The following is a 23,096-nucleotide window of genomic DNA, read 5'->3' on the forward strand; positions in this document are numbered from 1 at the left end:
ACAGGATAGATGAGTCATTTTGCCATGCTTGTAGGGGTCCACCTGAAGCCTGAATTTGCCTTTGAATAGTCTTGGGTTAAAAGTAGTCACGCTTATTCCACAGCTGATTGGAACCCAGATCTCTGAGGCTTATTTGTCGTCCCACCCAGATTTCCACTGCTCTGGTACTTTCTGACAATGCAGCTCACATCCTGTGAGGAGGCTGCAGCGTTGGGTGGTGGTTATTGAAAACTGACCAGCACAATAGACTTAGAAGGAAAAAAACAAAAATTGAGGACACAGACCCAGCATATAGACCAGCACTCTTTAAGGGCCTGATCCAAAGCACATTGAAATCAATGAAGAGACTCCTGTGGAACCAGGATCAGGTGGGTTTAGTGCTGTTACTGGTTAAAACTTCCTAGGACTTGTTCAAAGAGAGGAGGCAGGAAACCCAGAAGAAAATGTCTGAAATAGGTTGGGAGGCTTCTTTGCTTGACTGTCTCACTGCTGTGTCTGCTTGGTGCAGGGAGCTCTTTTCCATTCAGCATGAATGGTGGTGGCCGTCCCTTTCTCTAAATGCAGCATCTAGAACAGTATCAGAGGGGTAGCCGTGTTAGCTAGAACAGCATCTAGAACAGTGACTGCAAAAAAGCTGGGACCTGATCTAAAGCCCATTGAAGTCACTGGGCGTCTTCCCATTGCCTTTGGAGCAGGTTTTCCGATGCAGAGAACTCATCTTCGGTCCACCTAATAAACTGCCACTAATTTGCCTAAAGGAGCTTTTCTGAGTCTTGGGTGCTTTGTGGCCCTTGTGGAAGCTTGTAGAGGCCAATCGGCTCTGAGGTTAGCCAGTGAACTGTCAGCTCTTAAAGTTTTGATACACGTAAAACTTAAGTGCTTCAAAATGCAACGTATCTGAGCTCTAAGCTGCCTTTGCTTCCACAAGCATAACGTTTTCAGCAGAGTCAGGGGCTGCCCCTAGCTCTCAGCATCATGGCGCTACAGAACTTTACAGGGTCCCTGAACTAGATTTCTGGCCTTGTCTCTCAGCCTGCTGCTGTTGACTGATGTTAAACCACAACACGGCACCTTGACCAAGGAGAACAAGTTGGTACTGGGGCCTCGCTCTTTTGGGCCGCTGTTGACTTCACTGGGGTTCTACACAGGCACAAGGGTGGACCCGGGCAGATCCAATTGCAGGAGCAGTGCCCAAGCTTGTTAAGAACCTTTTAGTTTCCAGTCCAGCTGTGCAGCACACAAGCCCTTATTGGCTTCGGCATTCATGTGCATCTGCAGGTTTAAAGACCGTTGCATTCCTCGGTGAGGAGAGGGCCAAATACTGAGACATTTTGTGGAAATGTAAAAGGGTGGGGCAGTCATTTTAAACCGATTATAATTTGAACTACTTGTTCTGTCATGGAAATGTTGACTCAAAATCCCTTTTACAGTAATAATTACAGTAACATTCAAAAAGAAGTTGTTACTGCATCTGTGTGTTTGCATTAGCAGTAGTGTATAAGAGCCCCATTGCGCTAGGTGCTGTACAACTACAGAACGAAAAGACGGTCGGTGCCCTGGAGACCTAAGTTTAAGACGAGACAGATGGTGGATACCACATGCAGGCAGGGGAGAGTGATGTGAGAATGAGGCAATATTGGTCAGAATGATAGGCTGTGGTCACCGCACAGCAGTTGCCTTCCTGTGAAAAGCGAGAGGGCTGTATAAAATATAGCAGAGGAGGGAAGGGTAGTTGCAGCTGGACCGTTGCCTCTGCAATGTACATGTGTAGTAGGACATATCCCACTCGTCCCAGGAATAATTACGCACGCATGCAGCTTTGAGTTTGCAATGGAGCTTGATATAATCGCAGCCTGACAGTAACAGTCTGTCCTTTTTGTACGAAGGTGCATTCTCCTGTTAAATCTACAAACAGATCACACACCCAGTGCGCTTCACTCAAAACCCCAATGATCCCCCAGGGGGCTGGACAGAGTGATAATCTGAAAGGAATGTAGGAGTCTAATCGAAATGGAGAACAAATACTTTGTGAAGTGCCTGTTCTAATCCCTTGTGTGCTCTTACAGGCGTGTTGTCCTCCCATCTACATGCAGTCTACGAGCCTTTCATCACTCCCTCTCTTCTAAGCAAGGCCTGGCCCTCCTCTCCGGTCACAATTCTCATGCAGGTCACATGCATTCTGATGCGCAGACTAACACCCTCAACAATAAATCTAAAAGATTAATTAAAAACAAACCAGCCCAGCCCCGCTGGCAGCACTGGGAATACATCTCAGATGCTCTCTAGATGGCTTATTTGTGGCAAAAATAAATAACCTCTTCCATCGGGCATTTGAGAATGCAAATATCCCGTGCTAATTCAAAAGAGAAATTGGGCTCTGGACTGGAGAGCTGATTAACATACAATCATGCAGGCTACTGCACTCTCGTCTCGTATAGAATTTCAGCAGACCGATTGGCTACAACACCCTAGGACAATGTTTAGAGGCTTTCACAATAAATAGATTATTTTAATGTTCCTTGCTTTATTGTGAATTGCCATTGTCTAGTCCCAAGATATGTTTTATTGTTCTCTGCCCATGCTAATGGCGACCGCAGTTACTCCAATGAGATCGTTCAAGTCTTTGTTTCCCATCAGCGACCAGATGGGTTTTTAAATTCACACTCCCTACTGCTGACAAAACAAAGATTTTCCTTTTTTCTTTTGTAAGCCGGGAGGATGGGAACAGCACATTGAAGTGGCTGCTTCTGTCTGTTAAAACATCATGCATGCGGAGGGGTGGAATTGACCTTTTGCTGGGAATAAAAATGTTACACTTCATATCTTTTTACCCAATAACTGTGTTTTCCGGTGAGAAACAGGAATTCTATCCTGATCCTTCTTAGTCCATATATCAGCAGTCCATATATCAGCAGTAATATGTAAGGCACTGTTCAAGCCTTACAGATTCACACATAATAAAGAATTGTAGCCTGGGACCTGCATAAATTAAAAAAGAAAAAAAATCGTTCCAAATAACCCTCTCATATTGTTATCCCTCAATGAACCTTAAACCTCCTTGACTGTTGGAAAGGAGGGGAGCTAAGGTAGGGGAAATAAATCTAATACTTTCCCATCGTATGATGCCCACCAGATATAACCTGTTACATGTAATAACTCCAATGTTCATTCACATTTGGGAGCTGCTTATTTTTATAGATTTTAGTATTAAAAAAGTCTCCAATCGTTTGGGTGCATGTTCTGTAGAAACACTTAAGCTATGAGCTTCAAAGCCATCTGAAGGATTTGGGCACCCAGTTCCTGGCCATCCAAACCCTCCAGGTGACTTGGAAAATCACAGCTTAAAGGCCCTTATGGGATGTCCGGATTAAAGCGTAGGCACTATAAGCCCATACCTGGGACCCCAGCTGCTGGAGTTACATGAGATGAGAATCTCAGCGTTCATTACAAATGTCTCCAGCCCTCTTGGATGCAAAGAAAAACTTGAAAAGGTGATCTGAGTGTCGCTAATGTCTGTCTATCAGTCTGCAGGTGGCATGAAACAGTAGCTCCAAGAGACTTGCTCCATTTGGCTTCTCTCTGAAATGTGCTAGCACCCTAAGGAGGGGGCAGGGCCACAGGCTGGGAGCAGGTCAATGGGGGTATCATGAGCTGTGTGTAGGGCTCTGTTTTGCTTTAACTCAGTCCTGCCTACTCTTGCAATCTGAGGTGTTTGGGCCATCCCCTGCACCCACGTGGAGCGCTGTTGACTTCACTGGGACTCCATGAAGGTATAAATAAGATCAGATCAGATTGTATAATCAGATTGTACAGATCAGATTGTATAATCAGGACCGTAGCTTTTACCAGGAGAGACCCTGATCCTACAATTTACATATGTGGACCCCTGAACATTGAGGTCAATGGGGCATTAATCATTACCTCTTCTGTGCCCATTTATCCATCCAAAGTAACTCGGATCATCCCTGTAACTCAGACTCCTTTCTGGCAGGGATCGGCGAAGAGTTCAGCACCCAAACTGATCTTTTAAAAAAAAATTACATAACCAGATGGAAATAAAAATGTTGACGATTTAAAAGAATACATTTCAGCAGAGTGTCTATCTTGTTTAAATCCAAACCATTCCCTTGCCAGCCCTGCAACCAAGGCCTAGCGGCACTGTGCTACTGTATAATTGAAACTGGCCTAGGAACACAAGCAGAGCCTGCCCAAGCTGAGTGCCAAGTAAAAAGCAAATAGGCAGCTGAGGTTGTGAAAAGCGAATGATTTTGACAGTCTAAGGTGCTGGTAATGACACCAGTAAGGACATTTTTAACCTGACTTAGTTTTGTCTTCTGGATGTCTTTTAAATGGAAGAGCAATCCAAATATTTTCTTTGTGGATTTGTTTCAGTTTAGTCACACAATAATAAAAGCCCATCAGATTTCCCCAGACTTCTGTAGTAATGGCATAATCTAGCCCGCATGCCTCACAGATTTACAGACAAATGGAATTTCCATAAAGCTCTTCCATGCACAGCCCCAGGACCCTGTCTCCAAAAACATCAATTCACTGCCTTCTCTAATCCCAAAGGAAAAAGAGCCTATTAAAAGCAACACTGATTACTCCAACAAAGCTTGCCTGATTAATTATTCTTAATAGCTAATAAACCTTAGACGCCATCAGTAACCTGACAATATTTTGTGTTGGGTTTAGAGATAACGAGTTTATAATCTGGACTCCGTTACCTTTCCATTTGACTCATCCTGATATAAAGCTTGGTGTTTCTTTTTCCTCCAGAGTGCCATGACTGGTGGGAACTAGATTGCAGGCAGAATGGTTCTGAGATTCCTGCCAACTGCTCTTGCTGCGCTGCCATTCAAAGCCTCCAAGTAGTGACTGACCTAGGACAATTATCAGAAAACCTTCAGAGGCCTCAGCCCCTCTTAATCAAGGTAATGCATATGTTTTTAACGCCAGAAGGGAGGGTTGTGATCATATAGTCTAACCACCTGCATAACACAGATCAGAGGACCTCTCCCCATGTTATCTGCATTAAGTCCATCATTTCTGTTTGAGCTACAGCAACTCTTATAGAAAGACATCCAGTCTTGGAGACTTAAAGTGACTGATATCCCACCACATCCCTAGGTGAATTGTTCCAATGGTTAATTGCTCTCCCTGTTAAAATGCAAAGCCCAGATGGCCGCCCCTGTTTGATGTGATGCCAGGAAGTGGAAATGGGAGAGAAAATAGGCCAGGTTAACGCTGCTGATCTTTCTCTTTTGCTGTTATTAAGACAGGGCAGCATCTGTCTTACGATGAACTGAAGCATTTTCAGTCCCAGTACCCGGAATTGACAGAGATCACAATAGAAGAGAATTCAGCTGAACTCTGGCGCTGCCTTCCAAGACAGATGTTTCCATTTGCCTTCCCCTGGTGAGTTGAGACAAAACACATGGAAATTGCACACCACCCTTTTCCAGGGGTGTCCAAGCTTTGCCCAGTTCAGAAACGTATTGACGACTTCTCAGGAGCCTGAGGGTTACACCTGATTGGCAAAGACAAGATAGGAGCAGAATTTAGCCCACCTTTGCTCCTAATGGAAATGCAGTCCATGGAGACTGCTGGCCTCTATGCGGAATGCTCCATCCTGAGCCACGTGGAAGGCTGCTCTGATCAAGTTGCAGCATTGCATCCTGGGACTTTGTGCGCTGTTCCTCACAGTAAAGATCAGGCTGAACTTGGGTCACATGGTACAGTTTCTTGGGCATAATCTGATCTCAGTCTGAAGGAAACCATCTGTGTTCCAGATATAACTGTGTGGAGTCTTGAAGTGTGATGGGGGCCTCAGATTGTGTTAACCATGTCTGTGAGCTGTGCTAAAGCGCTACACTTGTCCAAGGCTTTGACACAGTACAGGATCATGATATGGTCCCATCTAGGGGCAACACCATATTTTTACAAACACCTTTCCACTCTGCTTATCCAGACTTCATAGAATCAGAGAATATCCGGGTTGGAAGGGACCTCAGGTCATCTAGCCCAACCTCCTGCTCAAAGCAGGACTAATCCTCAGACAGATTTTTGCCCCAGATCCCTAAATGGCCCCCTTAAGGATTGAACTTACAACACTGGGTTTAGCAGGCCAATGCTCAAACCATTGAGCTATCCCTCCCCCCAAGGTCATGGGACCTTTCTCAGAGAGGGGCAGAGGAAGGGAGTGTGAGCAAGCTCAGGGAAGGGCGTGATGCGTCTATGCTTTGGTTAATGCTTAGTGGGGTTCTTTTTGCAGAAAACACAGTGCTCTTTATCGGTCAAGAGTGATGTTATAATGAGTGATTTGGCTGCAGGCTACAGAAGGATTAATCATGTTAGTCCACCAGGCAGAGATTTAAAAATAACACCCCCACTCTGCCAAACTATCTTGTCCTCGCTGGCCTAGTGAATAGACTTGGATGCCCTAAACCTTACATGTGTGGTTTCAGTAGGTCTGAACTCATGGACTGTCTTTTTGTTCTGTGTTTGTACAGCACCTAGTGCAATGGCCCAGGACTGCGGCTCCTAGGCACTACCACTACACAGATAGATAGTTAATAATAATGCAAGGTGGCATCTCCTTATTTTGATGATGATTTTATTTGATTAACGATTTAGAACAGCTTTTTCTAAGGGAAGGTAGGGAAGGGGATTCCTTAGACATCTCCGATGAAGAATGAAGCCTTTTTCCCCCGACTCATCATATCCTATCTCCTGTTCAAAGATGCATCACTGTGTAAGGGAATGGTGTGACCAGGGCACAGGCCGAGGAGCTGGGGAATCATAAAATCTAATCCCAACTCGGACAGTGACTCTGTGGGAGCAAGAGCCTACACCTGGCTGTGCCTCAGTTTCCCCATCTATAAAATGGGACTAATAATAATATGTAGCTGCCAACCTCACGAGTGTCAGGGATAAATGTTTGTGAAGACCTTTGTCATTGGACAGAGGCTATATAAGTGCTAAGTATTATCATAAAGTGATTTTTAAAAAATGTTTTATAGGTACAAAGCCCTGAATAAAACTCAGATTCTCCAGGAACTTTTCCCTGCCTTTTCTTTGCTGGCGTTCCCAAAGGCAATCTCCCTGGAAAGCTGCTTTCTCATTCGCAACCCAGAGTTAGGGAATAAGGTGAGAAATCCATCACGGGGATGCTGTCCTCTTTTGTGTAAGTACGTGACTGGCTTCGACACAGGGAAGTCACCCATGGGCAGAGAGTCAGTTTAAGGCCTGTGCACCACATATACCAGGACTTGTTCACATGTGGCTTGGGCTGTACGCTGGTGCTCTGCACAGGAATAAATTTCACCCACTAGTGCCATCAATTGCTTTTCCTAAGCGCACTGGGAAATGGAGATTCTTGTCTGATGATTAAAGCATGGGGAAAGCAAATTGGGATGGCTGGGTTTTGTTCCTGCTTCTGTCCTGCCTCACTGTGACTTTGGGGGCCAGTCATTTGACTGCTCCATGCCTCAGTTTCCCTATCTGTAAGATAAGGATCTGACTTGGGGTCTGTCTACCCTATAGTTAAAAACCTGCGGCTGGCCTGTGCCAGCTGGTTCAATTGCAGTGTAGGCGTTCAGGCTCCCCCTGGAGCCCAGGCTCTAGGATCCTAAAGGGGAGAGGGTCCCAGAGCTTGGCCTGCAGCCCAAGCCCAAATGTCTACACCACAGTGAAACAGCCGCAAGCCTGAGTCAGCCGGCACGGGCCAGCTGGAAGTGTCTAATTGCAGTGTAGACACACCCATAGCTACTTAGGAGGAGGATTGTGAAGTTGGGTTAATGCAGTAGCTCCCAACCATTTTTTTGTTGGCACAGATCAGGGATGGATGCTCCTGGGCACATCCCCTCACTCTAGGCCTCTGCCCCATTCTCTCTCCCACCTCTGGGCCCATTTTTCCTCCTTTTCGTCTTGTTTGTTTTTCTTTGAGTGCGGAGGAGTGGTGGGGCTGTGCTGCTTTGTATAGCTGAACAGGGGGCATCAGCAGCCTTCAGGGTCTTGGGCTTGGTATGCTTTCATATTGATAACCCCGTAATAAATAGTTCTCTAACATCAGCCACTGGCCTGGTTGAGCCATGCCCTGAAAGGACAGGGAGAGTTTTTGAAGCTCCTTTGTCTATATCTTTCCTCCTTCCTATCTGTTACAGTCCCACAGACTGCACAGCATGTTTGCTGTTGGAAGTGGCCAGCTAACCCTGAATATTGCACCTTCCACTGAGTGCAGAGGACACTGCAGGACTCTGTCGGTGGAGTTGGAAGCTGGGGATTTTGGTGAGTTCCAGTGTTGCAGTGAGTAGACCTAGGAGATCCCCTCCCGAAGCAGGGCCAGGCACCTGCTCCCGGTTGTGTCTTGTACCAAGTGCCTCCGACAGAGATGAGCATCTACTTCCAGCATCAAAAAATTGCACCCAACCAACTGTGCCAAGCCTTCTCATGTAGTGGGAGAGAAAAACTACTCCCCAGGCCCCTTTGAGGGCTCAGTTTATGACCTGGAGCAGAAGCAGCAAAATGCCTTGAGATACTCTGTGTAACTTCATGTCTAAGTCCTCATCCCCCACTGATTTCCAAGGATCATTTGAGTCTCCTTTCCCTTGAGGTCCTGCAGGCAGAGGAGTTTCATAGCCTTGTCCATGATCATTTTCTCTGCATTTATCAAGTCCCTTCTAAAGCCTTGTCATGTCACGTTGCCGAAGACGAGCAGGGGCAGGATAGGTGAGTGCTTAGAGAGGAAACCACTCAGGAGTAGCCAGGATGCTGCAGGAAGTGGTGTGGATGACTTACTCGCCCCTTTCCCTCTGAGTCTGTTCTGAATGATGCCCTGATGTGGTGCTGAGGGACGCGGTGCTGCTGGAGGTGCTGCCTTGTGATAGAGATGTAAAACAGAGGCCCTGATCAGCGTCTCTTCTATCTACATATTTATCACAGTGGGGTCTGAGCTTGTCCGGTGCAATAACCAATCCTGGGCCCGTCTCATGCTGCTTCCTGTTGTGTTTCCCAAAGGCTATGCCAGCGCGGATTACTGGAAGATGAGCTTTAACTCCAGAGGAGCAGAGCCCATAGTTATTTGCGATGGATCCGCTAGCTAGGAACTGTGGGAGAGCTGGAGTCCACTCCACTGCGAGAAGAATGTGCAAGGGGCACAAGGAGATGGGCGTATAGAAGCGACGAAGCTGGTGCAGCTGAAACATCCGGGGAAGCAGCTTTGCCCACCCTGCCCACAGTGTGGGAGGCCTTGTGTTTCAAGCAACCGTTTCCCTGCCCTCCGAGGTAATACATCCCCTCCTCAGACGTACCTAAGGAGAGAGGCAGTTGAACTGATCACCCCCCTCAGGTAAGCCCTGGGGGTGCACATGTTTGTTTTCCTGAGTCCAGGCGGCTGCATTTCTGAGGACAAGCTTTTCCTTGTGTCCTTTGTTACTATTGCACTGTTAGAATTTCACAGGGAGCCCCAGAGCGGGCAAAATCGTGACAGCAACCCTCCTGTGCGTTCATCCCGGAGAGGTAACATTGGGCCTGCCAGTTGGGGCAGCTCTGTCAAGGGGACACATGGTTCCTCCCCCCACATCACAACCCAGTTCCATGCCCCACGAGGAGGAGAATGAGCCCCACAGCCCCCATTCACAGACTCAGGCCTGGCTCTGTGCCACAGGAAAAGAATGGGCCTTACAGCCCGGCCACCACACACAGCAGCGTTCTTATACCAAATGAATCTGTTTAACCCTTTCCCCCCCACCACCACCCCCTTGTCTCGTTGTGATCGCTCTTCTGCATTATGGCAGCCTCGGAGTGTTGCTGGTTCCAATAAATAGTCCCTATGCTTTTTTCCTCCTGGCTGTCCAGGTTCTGAGAGTGCAGAGAGCTTTGGCGAGAGCACTGCCTAAGCTTACCCTTTCAGATCGATGAGTGAACTGCACTACCCCTGCTCCCCCACATCTCCACCTGGCTCTGACTTGGAAACCCCTGGTGAAGATTTTCAAAAGTGACTAGTGATCTTGAGCCCCCTGATTCTCAGACAATGCTGAGTTCCCACCCTGTGAAAATCATGCTCCCTTGAGGTGTCCCAAGTTGGCCACCCAAAATCACTGATCTTCCTTGAAATCTCGGCACCTGGCTACATTGGCGAGGCAAACGGCATCAGCACCTTACTCACAAATCTTGCATGCATATACTATGCAGTTCTTGTTTGAAATGTGCTGGCCTGCTTTCCTTGGCCAGTATGGGAAGGACCTAAATGAGGGCAGCTTTTAGGATCTGGTTTACCTGGAAGTTCCTTCTTCCCCCTTAGTCATTTGTGTGTTAACTCCTTCCAGCCCCCAAAGCTCCATCTCTCTCCAGAATGAATGTTGGTTTGTTTTTGTCCTGATTCCCTTCTGAGATTCCTCTGCATGTTTTCTGTTGCTTTTGTGCTCTCTTGTCCGGTGCCTTTAGAGAGGATCAGTTTCGTCATGTGCCGGCTGCAGTTACAGCCATTCCTCCCAAGTCTGATCCTAAGGGTCTTTGTTCCTGCTGTGGAAGATGGCTTACAGATGTGTCAGACTGAAGTCATAGCCCCGGGCTGCAGTTCAGGACATACTCTCTCACTTGTTCGTATGGTATTGTGAGAGTCTCTTTTGTTTTGAAGCAAGTTAATCATGTTCTGAGACACAAGAATCTTTTCATTTGTAAACATCTTTAGGTCAATTAAAATAACGGAGTGGAACGATTTCATTCCACCCTCTTGCAGTTTTTTAACAACAGCTGGAAAATGGGTGTGAAGCTGCTGCTGGTATTTATTAATTGTGTTACAGTAATGCTTAGAGGTTCCAGTTCAGATCAGAGCCTTATCTTGCTGGGTGCTCTACAAAACTAAAATAGAAGACAGTTACTGTCCCAAAAGAGTTTATAATCCAAGGGCACGATCCTGCATGCCTAATGCTAATGAGGTACTCTGGGGAGGTGTTTGCAGAATCATCCCTAAAGAGGGAAAAGACAAAACAGGTAGAGGAGAACACGAGAGGGTGGGTGTTATTTTAATTGGCTTTGAACAATAAAGGTCTAATTTAATTAGCAGGAAAATATCACAGGGAATTAGGTTAACACAACTCCCAGTATTATTGTTTGCTAATTTTTGTTGGTGGGTTTTATACTAGTAATTGTACACACACCTTACACTCTCACGCACATGTATCCCTCTGAAGGGCTGGATCCTGTGCAAGTTACCCTTGATTTCAATGACAGAAGGATCATGCCCTAAACACACAAATTAGTGACGGATGCTATTTACATTTTGGCAGCTTCTCAATTTAAATTTGGAGGCTAACAAGGTTACCTCATCAGCTCCCAGGTTTTTCTGTGCCTAGCTCCGTTTTTATTAAGCATTCAGTGAGATACACACACACACAGGGAATATATTGGACTCAGTGTTGTTAAGATCATGAGTGAGTTAGTGCTGCTGTTGCTTCTAAGTGTCCTTGAATGTGACGTGTAAAAAGTTGCAGAGAAAATTGTCAGCAGTCTGTGAAATGCCTGTGTTTAGTGACCCACGTCAGTGCCAACACGGTTCCCTGGCTTTATGGAAGGAGAAGAAATCAGCCAATAGGACAATCAGCTGTCAGGCTCTCTAACAAGCAGTGGGTTCTCAAGCTGGTTTATACTCTGCAGACGATCTCCCATAAAAGCGGCTTCGCCCCAGCTCAAACACAACTAGCAGAGTGTTACGCCAGTTGGAGAGAAGATGGTGAATCTGTCCTGATTGCAGATCTGCTTTCCAAGTGCACTTTTGGTCTCTGCCTAAGTTTCCAGAGCTGTGTCTGGGAGAGACAGTGCTCACGTGTCCAAACCTCACTGCCTTTGGAATTTACATCATTTGTTTTTACACTTCCAGTATGCTTTCTCCTCTGCTTCCAAGAGCCATAAGGAATTAAAGGCAGACTTAGCTGCTAAACCAAAACAGGAGGAGGCTGATTTTACTCTGCTTGTTAAGATACTGAAGAATCAAATGTGGCCTCATCAGCACTAGAGTACAAAGCCCTGGTGGTTTCTAGCTCAAGTCCATCCCTGTCTCCGGCAGCCAGGGAAACAGCATTCGCACCTTGCTGTGATTCAGTACAGGCAGGGCTGTCAGGGTTTGAACTCTTGTGTAGATAAGGCCAAAGGAAAATGAGGCTGGTGAGTCTGAGATGCAGCGTGCTCCTAGTCAACAATTCAGCTCCTAGTCAGTGCTTTCCAGGCTAGATAGTCTGATGACTGCCGGCAAGAACTGGTCCCATCCCATCCCCCACCCCGAAAAGAAGCAGCATTTCCAAAGGCAGTGACAGGCTTGAGAGGTGGGGAAGGGCGATTCTATTCTTGTGATCTGCCAAAACCGAGGACTTGGTAGAGAAAGGGTTAAATGTTGCCCCAAACGGGCAGCCGGCTCCTGTGGCTCTGGAGTTTGTAACAGAGTGGAGTGACCTGGCCATTTTCTCAGTTACTGAGGCATCTTAGCAAGTGGATCAGGTCGTTGAAGCTGTATATTACATCACGGATGTCCATGGCCTCCAGCATTGCCTGACATTTGTGGGCCTTTCTGTGTACAACATGTCTTAAACAGTCCCTGTGTGTGGCTAGTTTGACACCTTGCCCTGCTCTCTACTGGCATCTGCCAGGGACCCAACCTCATTCGCCCAGTTCATCCCTCTTTTGAAATTCACTGTGTGCCTAAATGCTTCGTGTATGAGCCTCCCGGAATGCCATGGCCTTGCAAAGCTGCTGTGAAAATTCACCAGTCAAGGCACAAAACTTGCTCACTTGCCCGTGCCCATAATAACTGGAGACAATGAAACTGTCATGTCTTACTCACCTGTAAGGAAAGACTCCCTGCTCCAGGGAAGGGGACAGGTAGAACTTCGTAGAGGCTGGTTTAAGGCCTGTCTCCAATAATCGAAGACATTGTCTATCCCGATCTCTCTGGTTTCTGAACTCAGGGTAATTGAATGCAGGAGAAAGGAGTCTGACTACTTTGCTAATTTCAACACTGGGAAACTGGACACCCACTTCCCACTGATTTTTAATGAGAATTGTGCAGTGCTGCAAATCTGAACCTCTGACTCCCATTGCAAAACCCCTGGAGAGTTTTCTAGGGTAAGATCCTACTGGAGTCAGATGGCTTTTGGTGCATTTACCAGCCCTTCTCTCAACAGCTGTTGCAAAGTGCGCACTCTCCAGATGGGAGGAGAGGGAGGTACTGGCTGTGCTGGATGGTGCACTTTGTCTTGGCATATGTCTACAGTAATTGCAGCTTGGGTACACATCCCCACGCTTGCTTTAATCTAGCTAGCACCGGTAACTATAGTGGTGAAGACATGGCGGCATGGACCTCAGCATGGGCTAGCAATGCAAGTACATACCCAGGGTATCAGGCGGGCTTGTACAGCCCACGTTGAAGTCCGTGCCACCAGGCCTTCGCTGCTCTTTTTAGCTGTGCCAGGCAGGTTAAAGCTGGCATGGATATGGCTACCCAAGCTGCAGTCACATCTCTGATTGCAGCGTTAGATACAGCCTTAGAGGAACAGGGAAGGAAAAGTGATTTGAATGGTAACCGCACTACACGGTATGAGGAAGACGAGCCTACCACCCTTTCTCATGCAAGTAGACCTGCCTCACTGCAGTCGGACTGCTGCCATGAGGATGGGTTGCAGGATCGGCCCCGATCCTGCAGTGTGCTGAGGCGCCCTTGGCTCCCTGTTAATTCAATGGGAAATAAGGGAACTCAGCACTTTCCAGGATCAGAGCACAAGTAATGAGCAATTCCAGCAGCCATGCTACCAACGGACAGAAACCTTTCACCTCTCAGAGAATTCAACTTTCTTTTTGTGTATTTCTGTCAAGAGCTATCTCTTCTCTTCTGGAATGCCTGAAAATAGGTATCTTAAAGGATTGAGGGACTGTTGTGTTGAGTTAAACATGGGAGGTGCTGGCCTTTCCTTTTGCAGTGCAGATTCCAACAAATGAGCATTGATTTATTTTGAATGTTCTCTCTTTGTGTAGTGGGAAATGGGGAGTAGTATGGTTAATTGTGACATATTACAAAGACTCAGGGGTATGCTGGGAAAACTATTCTATAGATATATGCATAAAGACTGTTGAATTATGTACACTATACATTCGAGTGGCTGTTAAAGAATGTAAATATGCAGTGAATTTTATGGATGATTTTAATTTAATATATTGCAAAGTTTGTAAATACTTGGAAAAAGCCTGTAAAGAGTGTAAAGAAATCAGCTTTGTATGTAAGAAGAATTTTAAAATTGTTTTTACTTTTTTGCATTTAAATACAAATATTGATGCACCTTTTTCCCCAATGTGGATTTTTCTTTTTTTTAATTAAAGAAACAGTGTCATGAGCAAGAGCCGTGGTTTTGTGACTATACTTGAGCATATAGGCACTGACCTTTTGGTTCCTGGGGGATCCTTGACCCCTGCTCTGCCCAGGGACCTGCCCCCTCTCCACCCCTTCCTCCAAGCCCCTGCCTCTTCCCGCCCCACTCCACCTCACCTCTTCCTGCCCCTGGTCTGCCCTTGCCCCACCTCTTCCCGCTCCTCCCCTTCCCCTCCAGAACCTCCTGCGTGCTGCGGAACAGCTGATCACGGTGGGTGGGAGGTGCTGGGAGGGAGGGGAAGGCGCTGAGCCGCGAGGCTGCTGGCGGGTGGGAGGCGCTGATCTGAGCAGCTGCTGGTGGGTGCTCATCGCCCACCATTTTTTTTCATGGAGTCGGTGCCTGTGCTATGGTGGCAGAAGTGGTGGAGGAGGGTATAATAGAGATCTGCATATGCTGGGTAGGTTGATGACAGTCAGCATACGGCATTAAATATCTGACAGTGATAGTATTATGTCTTTACACATAGGTAACATTTTAAAAAATGTGTTAGTGATTTGAGCCTAAATCTCAATTGGAAAAGTGATTTAGTCTCCTAAAGTCTTGTCTGCACTTAAAGCTTTGCTACTTTACCTGTACTACTATAGTTAAAGTGGCAAACCCCACGCCTAGTGTAGGTGTGGTTATGGGTAGAAAAGTGATTATACTAGTGTAGCTTATTCCTGTTTGAGAACTCAAGTAAGCTATGCCAGTATAAGGCACATGACACTAGTATAACTGTATCCACACTAGGGCTGTTACTGGTATATTGGTGTCAGCAATAAGTCAGCCGACATAGCTATATCAGTAAAAGCAAAGTAGCTTTTGAAAATTGGATTTAGGCTCCTAAGTCACTTATGCACTTTTGAAAATGTTACCCAGAGGCTGGTATTTTCAAAGGAGCCCAAGGAGTTAGATGCCCAACTCCTGTTGATTTTCAGGGTACCTAACACCCTTATTTTCTTTTGGAAACAGTAGCCGTTTGACCTGATCCAGAACCCACTGAAGTCAGATCAGACCCACAAACCCCATTGTGTGTTTTATATCTCATACGTTATGTAACAAAACTATTTGTTCCTAGTGATCCATGGGTTTATTGGCGCTGCACGATACATTTCTATATTGAAGCATTAGAATACAAGAAAGCCGCATTCCTCACACACTTACCTAATGGGGCCTGCGGGACACAAGCTTGTCAGCAGAGGGGTGGAAGCTTGGTGCTTGTTTTGCAGCATCTCAGTGCTACCAACGTTGGTTCCAAAAAGAACAACTGTGGGTGGGATCCTGGAGTTGAGAAGCTGTCCTTGATCAGTTTAAAATTTGCCAACAGCTGCAGCTGACCCTGCCAAAAAAAATATTGTTACTAGTAGACAAGCCATGGTGATTCTGAATGGGTTGAGGTGCTGCTGGATACCCCGCCCAAACCACAAGCTTCAGCACCTAGAGCGCACCAGGAGAGGCCACATGGGGCAGTCAGAGCATAACACACAGCCTGTGGCTTGGGTGGTGGATTCAGGCCTCACCCCTTGGCCATAGACAGGGACAGGAGGGGATGGAAGGGAGAGAGGTCCAAGTAACTTCCCTAATGCCTTCCTACTTTTTTTTCCCATAAACATCCCAGAGCAAGGTTGGCATTTCTGTGTTCAGGGTAGGAGAAAAAGAGGGGTGGGAGGTACCGTGTGTTTGTGTGTAAATGGATATATATTAACAATTCTCCTTTAACTCTGTTATTAAAACTCTGCAATTGTTCTGTCAACTGTATTTAGAATAGCAATCACTGTGTAAAAGGCAAAATTCCCTCTTAAAATGAGGAAAGGACATACATTATTTATTTATACTGCTTCCAGTAAGAAAAAATTAAATACATGTTTCAAAAAACACCCTATTATTTTCAAAATGGCTGACAATATGTCTCCAAAAATGATACCCAGGGCCCTGGAAAGGACGGAAAGAGTAGGAGGGACTTCCAAAACCATAGGGCCAAAAAGGGGGTGGGACAAAAGGTGGGGCCATGAAGTGTAATACAGAGTTCTGATTGGCATAATGCCACGATGTGGGACAAGGAAACCTGTCAAAATTATGTAGTGATGAAAGACATAGAGCTATTACTACTCTCCCTTAACACCCCTCCTTATGCAGTTTCAGAAGGTTTTTCTCACTGCCTATCCAACCCAAAACATTGGGAAGGGCTATAAGCTCTCCTCCTTAAGGGTATAAGTTTATCTGCTGAGGGTCAGGAAGAAACTTTCTGTGGGGAAGGTTATTCCATAACTGCCCACTGCACCTTCCTCAGGTGCTGGCAGCCCTAAGACATGATGATGGACAAGAGGGCCGGGACCCCAATCTGAACTAGAATTACAATTCCTGCATGTCTAATGTTGCTGCTTGTTGTTAAACAGCTGCCATGTTCTGCCCCAGAGTTGGCTGCATTTCAGTGGCAGGTGAAATGATTCCTGTGTCTAGTCTGTGTTTCAGTTTGGAAAACATTTGGGGATCCTCTGGAAGGAAAGGGGAGGGAGTAATTACATAAGTAATTATAGGACATCACAAAGGGTTATATTAATGTTTACATCTGAAATTACAGCAGTAGCAGGGCCCCAAAACGGAGCTCCTTCGATTGTGGAAAAAATTAATACCAGGATTTCACACACACGATAGCTCTCAGGGAGTGGGCATTGCTCACTCATTGGCCCCTTAAGCAACATGCCTTTTTCATCAATGACATGACATGGGTGTGTTCCCTGTGGCTCTGAAATATATTGTAATAAAGAGATACATTTCCTCCCCTAATCTCAGGCTTTGGGTGTTCCTTGTTTTGGGAAGTGCTTTAAATCTATCTGCCAGAGGCGCGGGCTGCTAAAGCCAGAGACCGACTGCCACAATGCTGAGCTCTGGGCTTCCTCCCCTTCTCTTATTGCTCACAGCTGTGGAACTGAGCTGGCCCCTTACAGATGATGACAAGAGGTTGATCGTGGAGATGCACAACCACTACCGCTCCCAGGTCTCCCCTCGTGCTGCAGACATGCTGAAAATGGTAAGTGTCCCATTGGAAACCCAGGGTCTGATTCCAGGGGGATATCTGGGGTCTTCTATATCAGTGTTTCTCAGTGACCAGTCTGTGAACTCGTGCCAGTCCCTGAGATTTCCCTCACATAGTTCATTAAGGCAGCAAGCTGGTCTCTGGTATCAAAAAGGTTGAGAAAAACTGTTCTATGTGATAGAAAGGTGTGGGATATCTGGAGGTCTCCTGTATGATAGGAATCCTGTATCTTATTGCATCTTATTGAATAGCTGAGGCTCTCCTACATTTCTTCTTAAAATAAGAGCATCTTTTGTTGTTAAATGTACTTTGAAAGTTTAAGTTCATAAATGTGATTGACTCTAGCTGGAGATCCAGTGAAAAAAATTGTTTCTTTTTTCCTCATGTAGCAATGACCAAGCTACACACCATGTGCAATAAATGTCATGGCTGTAGTAAACAAATTTGCAATGAACAAATAACCAAAACTTAAATTCACCAGCCAGAGTGGTGAAATCCCAGCTGAGCTCAGAGAACTCTTCTTAGTGTTACACTTGTGATTACTGATACACTTTTTTGTCTATAGAATGGAATATATAATTGAACCTTATCCATTGATTTTGGCTGTATAGGTATCTTAATGCTAGCCATTTTTCATCCAAGGTGCTCATGTATGTTCCTTCTCACAACACCCCTACAGAGTAGGTCTGGCAAATCAGTACTATCCCCATTTTATAGATGGGAAAATCTAACGCATGAAGAAGCAATGTGCCCAAGGTCATATAGTGTGTCTAAGCTATAAATAGAGCCTCATTCTTTCGATCCCTGCTCTAATCATAAGAGGATGCTGCTTCTTGTATTAGACCCCTTGATTTGAGTAAGATGTCTCTCCACATCTGATTAATTACTTAATATTTGTAAAGTGTTTTGTAGAGGGAAAGTGCTACTTAAAGTGCAAGGTGTTAATATTTGGACAGCATTACCCCTTTGGATAAAGACAAATTTGCAGCTGGTTCTTTATCATGACTACAGTTGGTTGCGGATTTTTTGATGAGCACTGGAAAATGTCAATTTGTCAAAACCAGAACCATTTCACAAAACAGGGTCAATTTTGATGACTCTCATGATGCCAAAATATTTTTTGGGGAAAAAGTTTTCATTTTTTCAATTTGAAACAATTTTTCATTTTGAAATTTTAGTAAATTTCAAGTTAAAAGAAGATTAAAAAAAGGTCAAAATTGAAACAAAATGTTTCAAAATTATAAAAACGAAATGGTTCGATTGACCCAAACCAATTTTTTGGGGAAGATTTTTGGTATGTGAAAATTGTTGAGATTTTGATTTTTCATCCTGTTTTCGAGATGGGAAAATTTTTCAGTATCTCAAAAATGTTCATAGGACAAGAAAACCACCCCCTCTGCCCCCAGCTCTAATCATGACCTGATTATTTTAGGCCTTGCGAGCACACACAATTTGCACTGATTTAACTAAACTCGGCACGGACTTCAACGTAGGCTGTACAAGCCCGCCTGATACCCTGGGTATGTACTTGCATTGCTAGCCCATGCTGAGGACAAAACCCAAGTTAATTTGACACTATTTTAGTTCAGGGGTGAAATTTTTAAAAAACACCTAAGTCCCATTTTCAAAAGGGACTAGGAGTCTAAATCTCACTGAAAGTCAAAGGGACGTAGCCGCCTAAGTGCTTAATTCATTTTTTTTAAATGAGGCTTGAGCATGTCTACACCCTGAGGTAACGTGCTCTACTGAGGTGTGATTTCTAAAAAACACTAGCGTGTTGCACATGAATTGACCCTGGTGGTGCACTTTAATATATTACTGTTTGGATAATGATAGAATCCCCCAAACAGTTTTCTAGGGTGAGCTGAAACTTGGAAAGCACAAGAGGGATGGTCAATGAAAATGCTTCAAAGACATTATTAAGTAGAATCTGACCTTAATTGACATAAATATTGATAATTTCAAAGACGAAGCCAAGGCCAGACCTGAATAGAGAGCAACTACCAATAAAGGTAGTAAACACTTGGAGGAAGACATACATGAAAAATGGATCCAAAAAAGGGGCAAGTGTCTTGCCAAGTCCTCAATGGGACCCTGCACATTCTTATGTAACATCTGTTAGCAATCTTGCTCCTCATGGATTGGACTGTACAGCCACATGAAAACGTGTGGTGCTGTGATGTCATCGTCGGACACACCAGCCAGCCATACAGTGCTGTCTGAAACACTAAAGTGCACGAGGGAACCTTTAGTGCGCACCAGCAGGGCCTATATACAGACCAATTAATACTCAACTCATTAGTGTGCTTTAGAAATCAGACCCACCGTGTGGACAAGCCCTTAGGCTCTTAACTCATTGAAGCAATTTTGAAAATGGCTTAATGAAGTATGCTGCTGCTTATTGTAAAAATGGGATGATGACTTAGGCATAAGACACATGCGACCATTCAATCCTATTTGTTTGAAATAAAAGCTTGAAGCCAGACTCGACTGCTTTGTAGCACTTTCCGCCTTGACTCAGATCCTGTCCTGAAAAACGTATTGATCTTGATTGTGGTTTACTCTGAGTCTTGCCTTTGTCCTGAATTTACCATGAATAGATGTGAAATGCATACACCCATGCTACATTTACTATTATAGAACTTAAAAGACCGGATGGCCAGCAGCAGCAGTTTTTCCACAGCCTGGTAAACTTTGATAAACAGTTCAGCTTAGAAACAATCCCTTGAGTCTCTGATTAAACTCCCAGTGTCTGCATTGCTCATCTGGATTTCCAAGGACATTTTTCTTTCAGAAGAACTAGATCTCAGCTTCTGAGTTCACCTACTCCCATGGCTAACTGCCCATCTGCAGTCACCCTGTTCTTGTGTTTGAGACAGCAGAGCTGGTTACCGTGGAAATGGTTATACAATGGGCATACGCAGGCCAAAGCCTTATTTTTTTAATGAAGCAAATAACACCGAGGTTAGTTCTCTGCTTATGGTACCCGGCTCTCTGCCACAAGGAGGGGATAATGAGCCCCCACACCAAGACCTGCAATCAACCCTCTTTCCAAAGCACCATCAGACCCCCACGTCCCTCCCCCGGCCTCTGCCCCTCTTATAAGTAAGCAGAGAGCAACTTGATAGAGCAGTGACTGCATCTTCTCTGATCCTTGCTACCTACCCTTGGGCTCTGACACGTAGGAATCGGTGAACCAGGAATCCTTCTCACCCCAACTAAGATAATCACCTTCCCTGCAAAATACTGAGGGTTTCCCCATTGGATCACACTCCACTCCTGCCCCCATCAGCTGCTAAACCCACCTTCCTCACCCGCTGCTCCGTCCCGTGATCTTTCAGTGGGCTTGTATGTCTGGGCTCTCCTCCCACCTGCCCTGCTATCTCTGCTGGTTGGATTTCAGAGAAGCTGCCGCTCCTTTAAATAATGTAATGAAATACCAAGCAGTTGTGTCATAGTGTTCCCCTTAATGCTTCTCTTGTGCAAAAACGTCTCCCTCTCTTACCTAGCAACCGCCGCTAGGTAAGATATGGAGCCCAGGGGAGTTCAGCTGGACAAAAATCTGTTGTCAGTCCGGGCACTGGAGGGATCACTTGGGAGGCAGCTGTCACACTGAGTCTCCAGTCGAGTTTAAATGATGAGGTTACCAGATGTGCGCGCTGGCTCCTGCGCTCCGGCCTTACACAGCTGTTGAACTGGGCAGGTCCCTCTCTCCAGGCATTCCCACAGTTTGTCCTGTTCATTGTGGTCAGTGGTTCCAACAAGGGACCCAGGTCTTCTGGGTTCCATTCCCAGCTTTTTGCCAGGTGACACTGAATGAGTCACCGTGCTGCTCATTGCCTCAGTTTCCCCATTGGGAAAACAGGGATAATGATCCAGGGATGGAAGCTGCTGTAGAACTGCTGCTATTTTATTACTGCCCATTGACAACCAGCATTTTATATTCACGTTTGCCTTAGGCTGGTATGTTCAAAGGAACCTAAAGGGGTTAGATACTGAGCTCCAATGAATTCCACTGGAATTTGAGCAGCTAATGCCCTTGAGTTCCTTTTAAAACCCCATCGTAAAACATTTTAAGGCTCCAATCCAGCAGTTGCACCCCTAAGGGGGACTCCATCATCATCATGGCAAATCCCAGTAACATGGCCTCCTTGCAGATCAAGCGCCACCTGGATCAATCTCTGGCTAGATCCTCAAGGTGGTCTGGCTGGATATTCAGTCTGTGCCTATTTCTGGCAATCTTATGGCACCATCAAAGCTTTTGATGCCCTTGTGGCGGCGTTCCTTGGTAAACACACTTCGGAATTCTCTGGTCTTCCATTATAATAATACATACCCACCAAGAAAGCTGCTGAAACCGAGCCAGTGCTGGTGGGTGCAGGGTTCAGTTTTGAATATCCTCATTTCTGATCTTGTCCTGCTATGTAATATGGACCTGCTGACAAACATGATAAGAATCGGAAATGTCACTTTGGGGAGAGCCATAGTCTTTGCCAGTGCTTGGGAACAGAACAGGATTCTAGGTTCTAACCTCTGGCCCCGCTGGATAGGGGATAGGCTGTGTGTGTCTCAGCATGTCAGAGCATTTGATCCATGTGACTGATGGACAATCCTCATCCCGGCCTCATGCTTTATGATGGTGGCAGCTTTGTGTTTGTTTCAGAGCTGGGCCCCCGACCTGGAAGCGTTTGCCAAAGCCTATGCAGCGAAGTGCATCTGGGGCCACAACAAGGAGCGGGGCCGGCGGGGTGAGAACCTCTTTGCCATTACCGACGAGATGGACGTGGAGGTGGCCTTGGAGCAGTGGTACAACGAGCACGAGCACTACAACCTGACCACGTCCAAGTGCACCGTAGGACAGATGTGTGGCCACTACACCCAGGTATCTGGCTTCAGGGCATGAGGGGCTGGATTCCTGGGAGGGAGTTGTGCTTGGGATGTGACCCACCATAGAAATATTGTTTAGGGGCTGCGATACCATGGTGATGGGCCCAGTATAAGAATCTCAGTTGGATAGGATAGAACTGATTCTTATTCAGCATGGATGGCTCAATTTTGTGGGTATCATGAGCTGCTGTGATCATTTCAGGCCTGCTGAACAGTTTCCCTTTAGGGGAAAAAAAAAGTCTTTAAAGTCATCTGTGTATTTTAATGCTGCACCGTTTGGTCACTCAGCAAGCCTGGTGTGGCTTTCAAGTCCCTGTAGCAGATGGGTTCTGGCCTCAGAACGAGGATCCAGGTCAAGCTCCATGTTTTGAACTCTCCACTACTCCAGGGTATTTGGATCTGGACTTTTCATTTGGCTTAGTATAAAGACAGGAGCCTCTTCCAAAATTCAGACCTGGATTATGAACAGCACCATAATTCAAGAGCATGTGGGTTGTGTCCAGATGGACAGAGAAGAATTGTTGATGGGGGTCTCTCATCCAAGCACTAACAAGGCCCGACTGCTTAGATGTAACTCTGAAATGGTGTGCTCTTCATGCACAGAGTCCATGAGTCTGCTACAGCTCCTAGTTTGGGGAGTTGGTCCCTTAGCCCAAGCTGTAGTGACTCATGCTTTAGCTTTGGAAGTCTGGGAAGAAAGTCTTGGTGACGACTGAGCTGATGCTGGTTGCAGATGACATCACGCTTACTCGTCTAAACCTCTTCTCGCAGGCAAG

General features: G+C 45.8%; 1 protein-coding gene and 1 long non-coding RNA gene across 4 annotated transcripts in view; one reads left to right on the top strand and one right to left on the bottom strand.

The window, feature by feature from the left end:
* Positions 1-23,096, top strand: part of C4H6orf89 (chromosome 4 C6orf89 homolog) — a 46,358-nt gene that overhangs the window by 17,531 nt on the left and 5,731 nt on the right. For all 3 annotated transcript variants that reach the window (XM_045014170.1, XM_045014168.1, XM_045014169.1), the window contains 6 exons: positions 4,780-4,934; positions 5,279-5,418; positions 7,023-7,149; positions 8,166-8,289; positions 17,318-17,427; positions 22,097-22,315. In XM_045014170.1, coding sequence (XP_044870105.1) covers positions 4,780-4,934; positions 5,279-5,418; positions 7,023-7,149; positions 8,166-8,289; positions 17,318-17,427; positions 22,097-22,315 — 875 coding nt within the window. The remainder of the gene's footprint in view (positions 1-4,779; positions 4,935-5,278; positions 5,419-7,022; positions 7,150-8,165; positions 8,290-17,317; positions 17,428-22,096; positions 22,316-23,096) is intronic.
* Positions 4,759-21,167, bottom strand: LOC123368925. Its single transcript, XR_006578931.1, has 3 exons — positions 20,739-21,167; positions 15,561-15,735; positions 4,759-4,883 (listed from the first exon to the last, which is right to left on the bottom strand). It is a non-coding gene; the product is annotated as an uncharacterized LOC123368925 (long non-coding RNA).

Source organism: Mauremys mutica, chromosome 4, assembly GCF_020497125.1.
Source record: "Mauremys mutica isolate MM-2020 ecotype Southern chromosome 4, ASM2049712v1, whole genome shotgun sequence".
Taxonomy (NCBI): Eukaryota; Metazoa; Chordata; order Testudines; family Geoemydidae; genus Mauremys; species Mauremys mutica.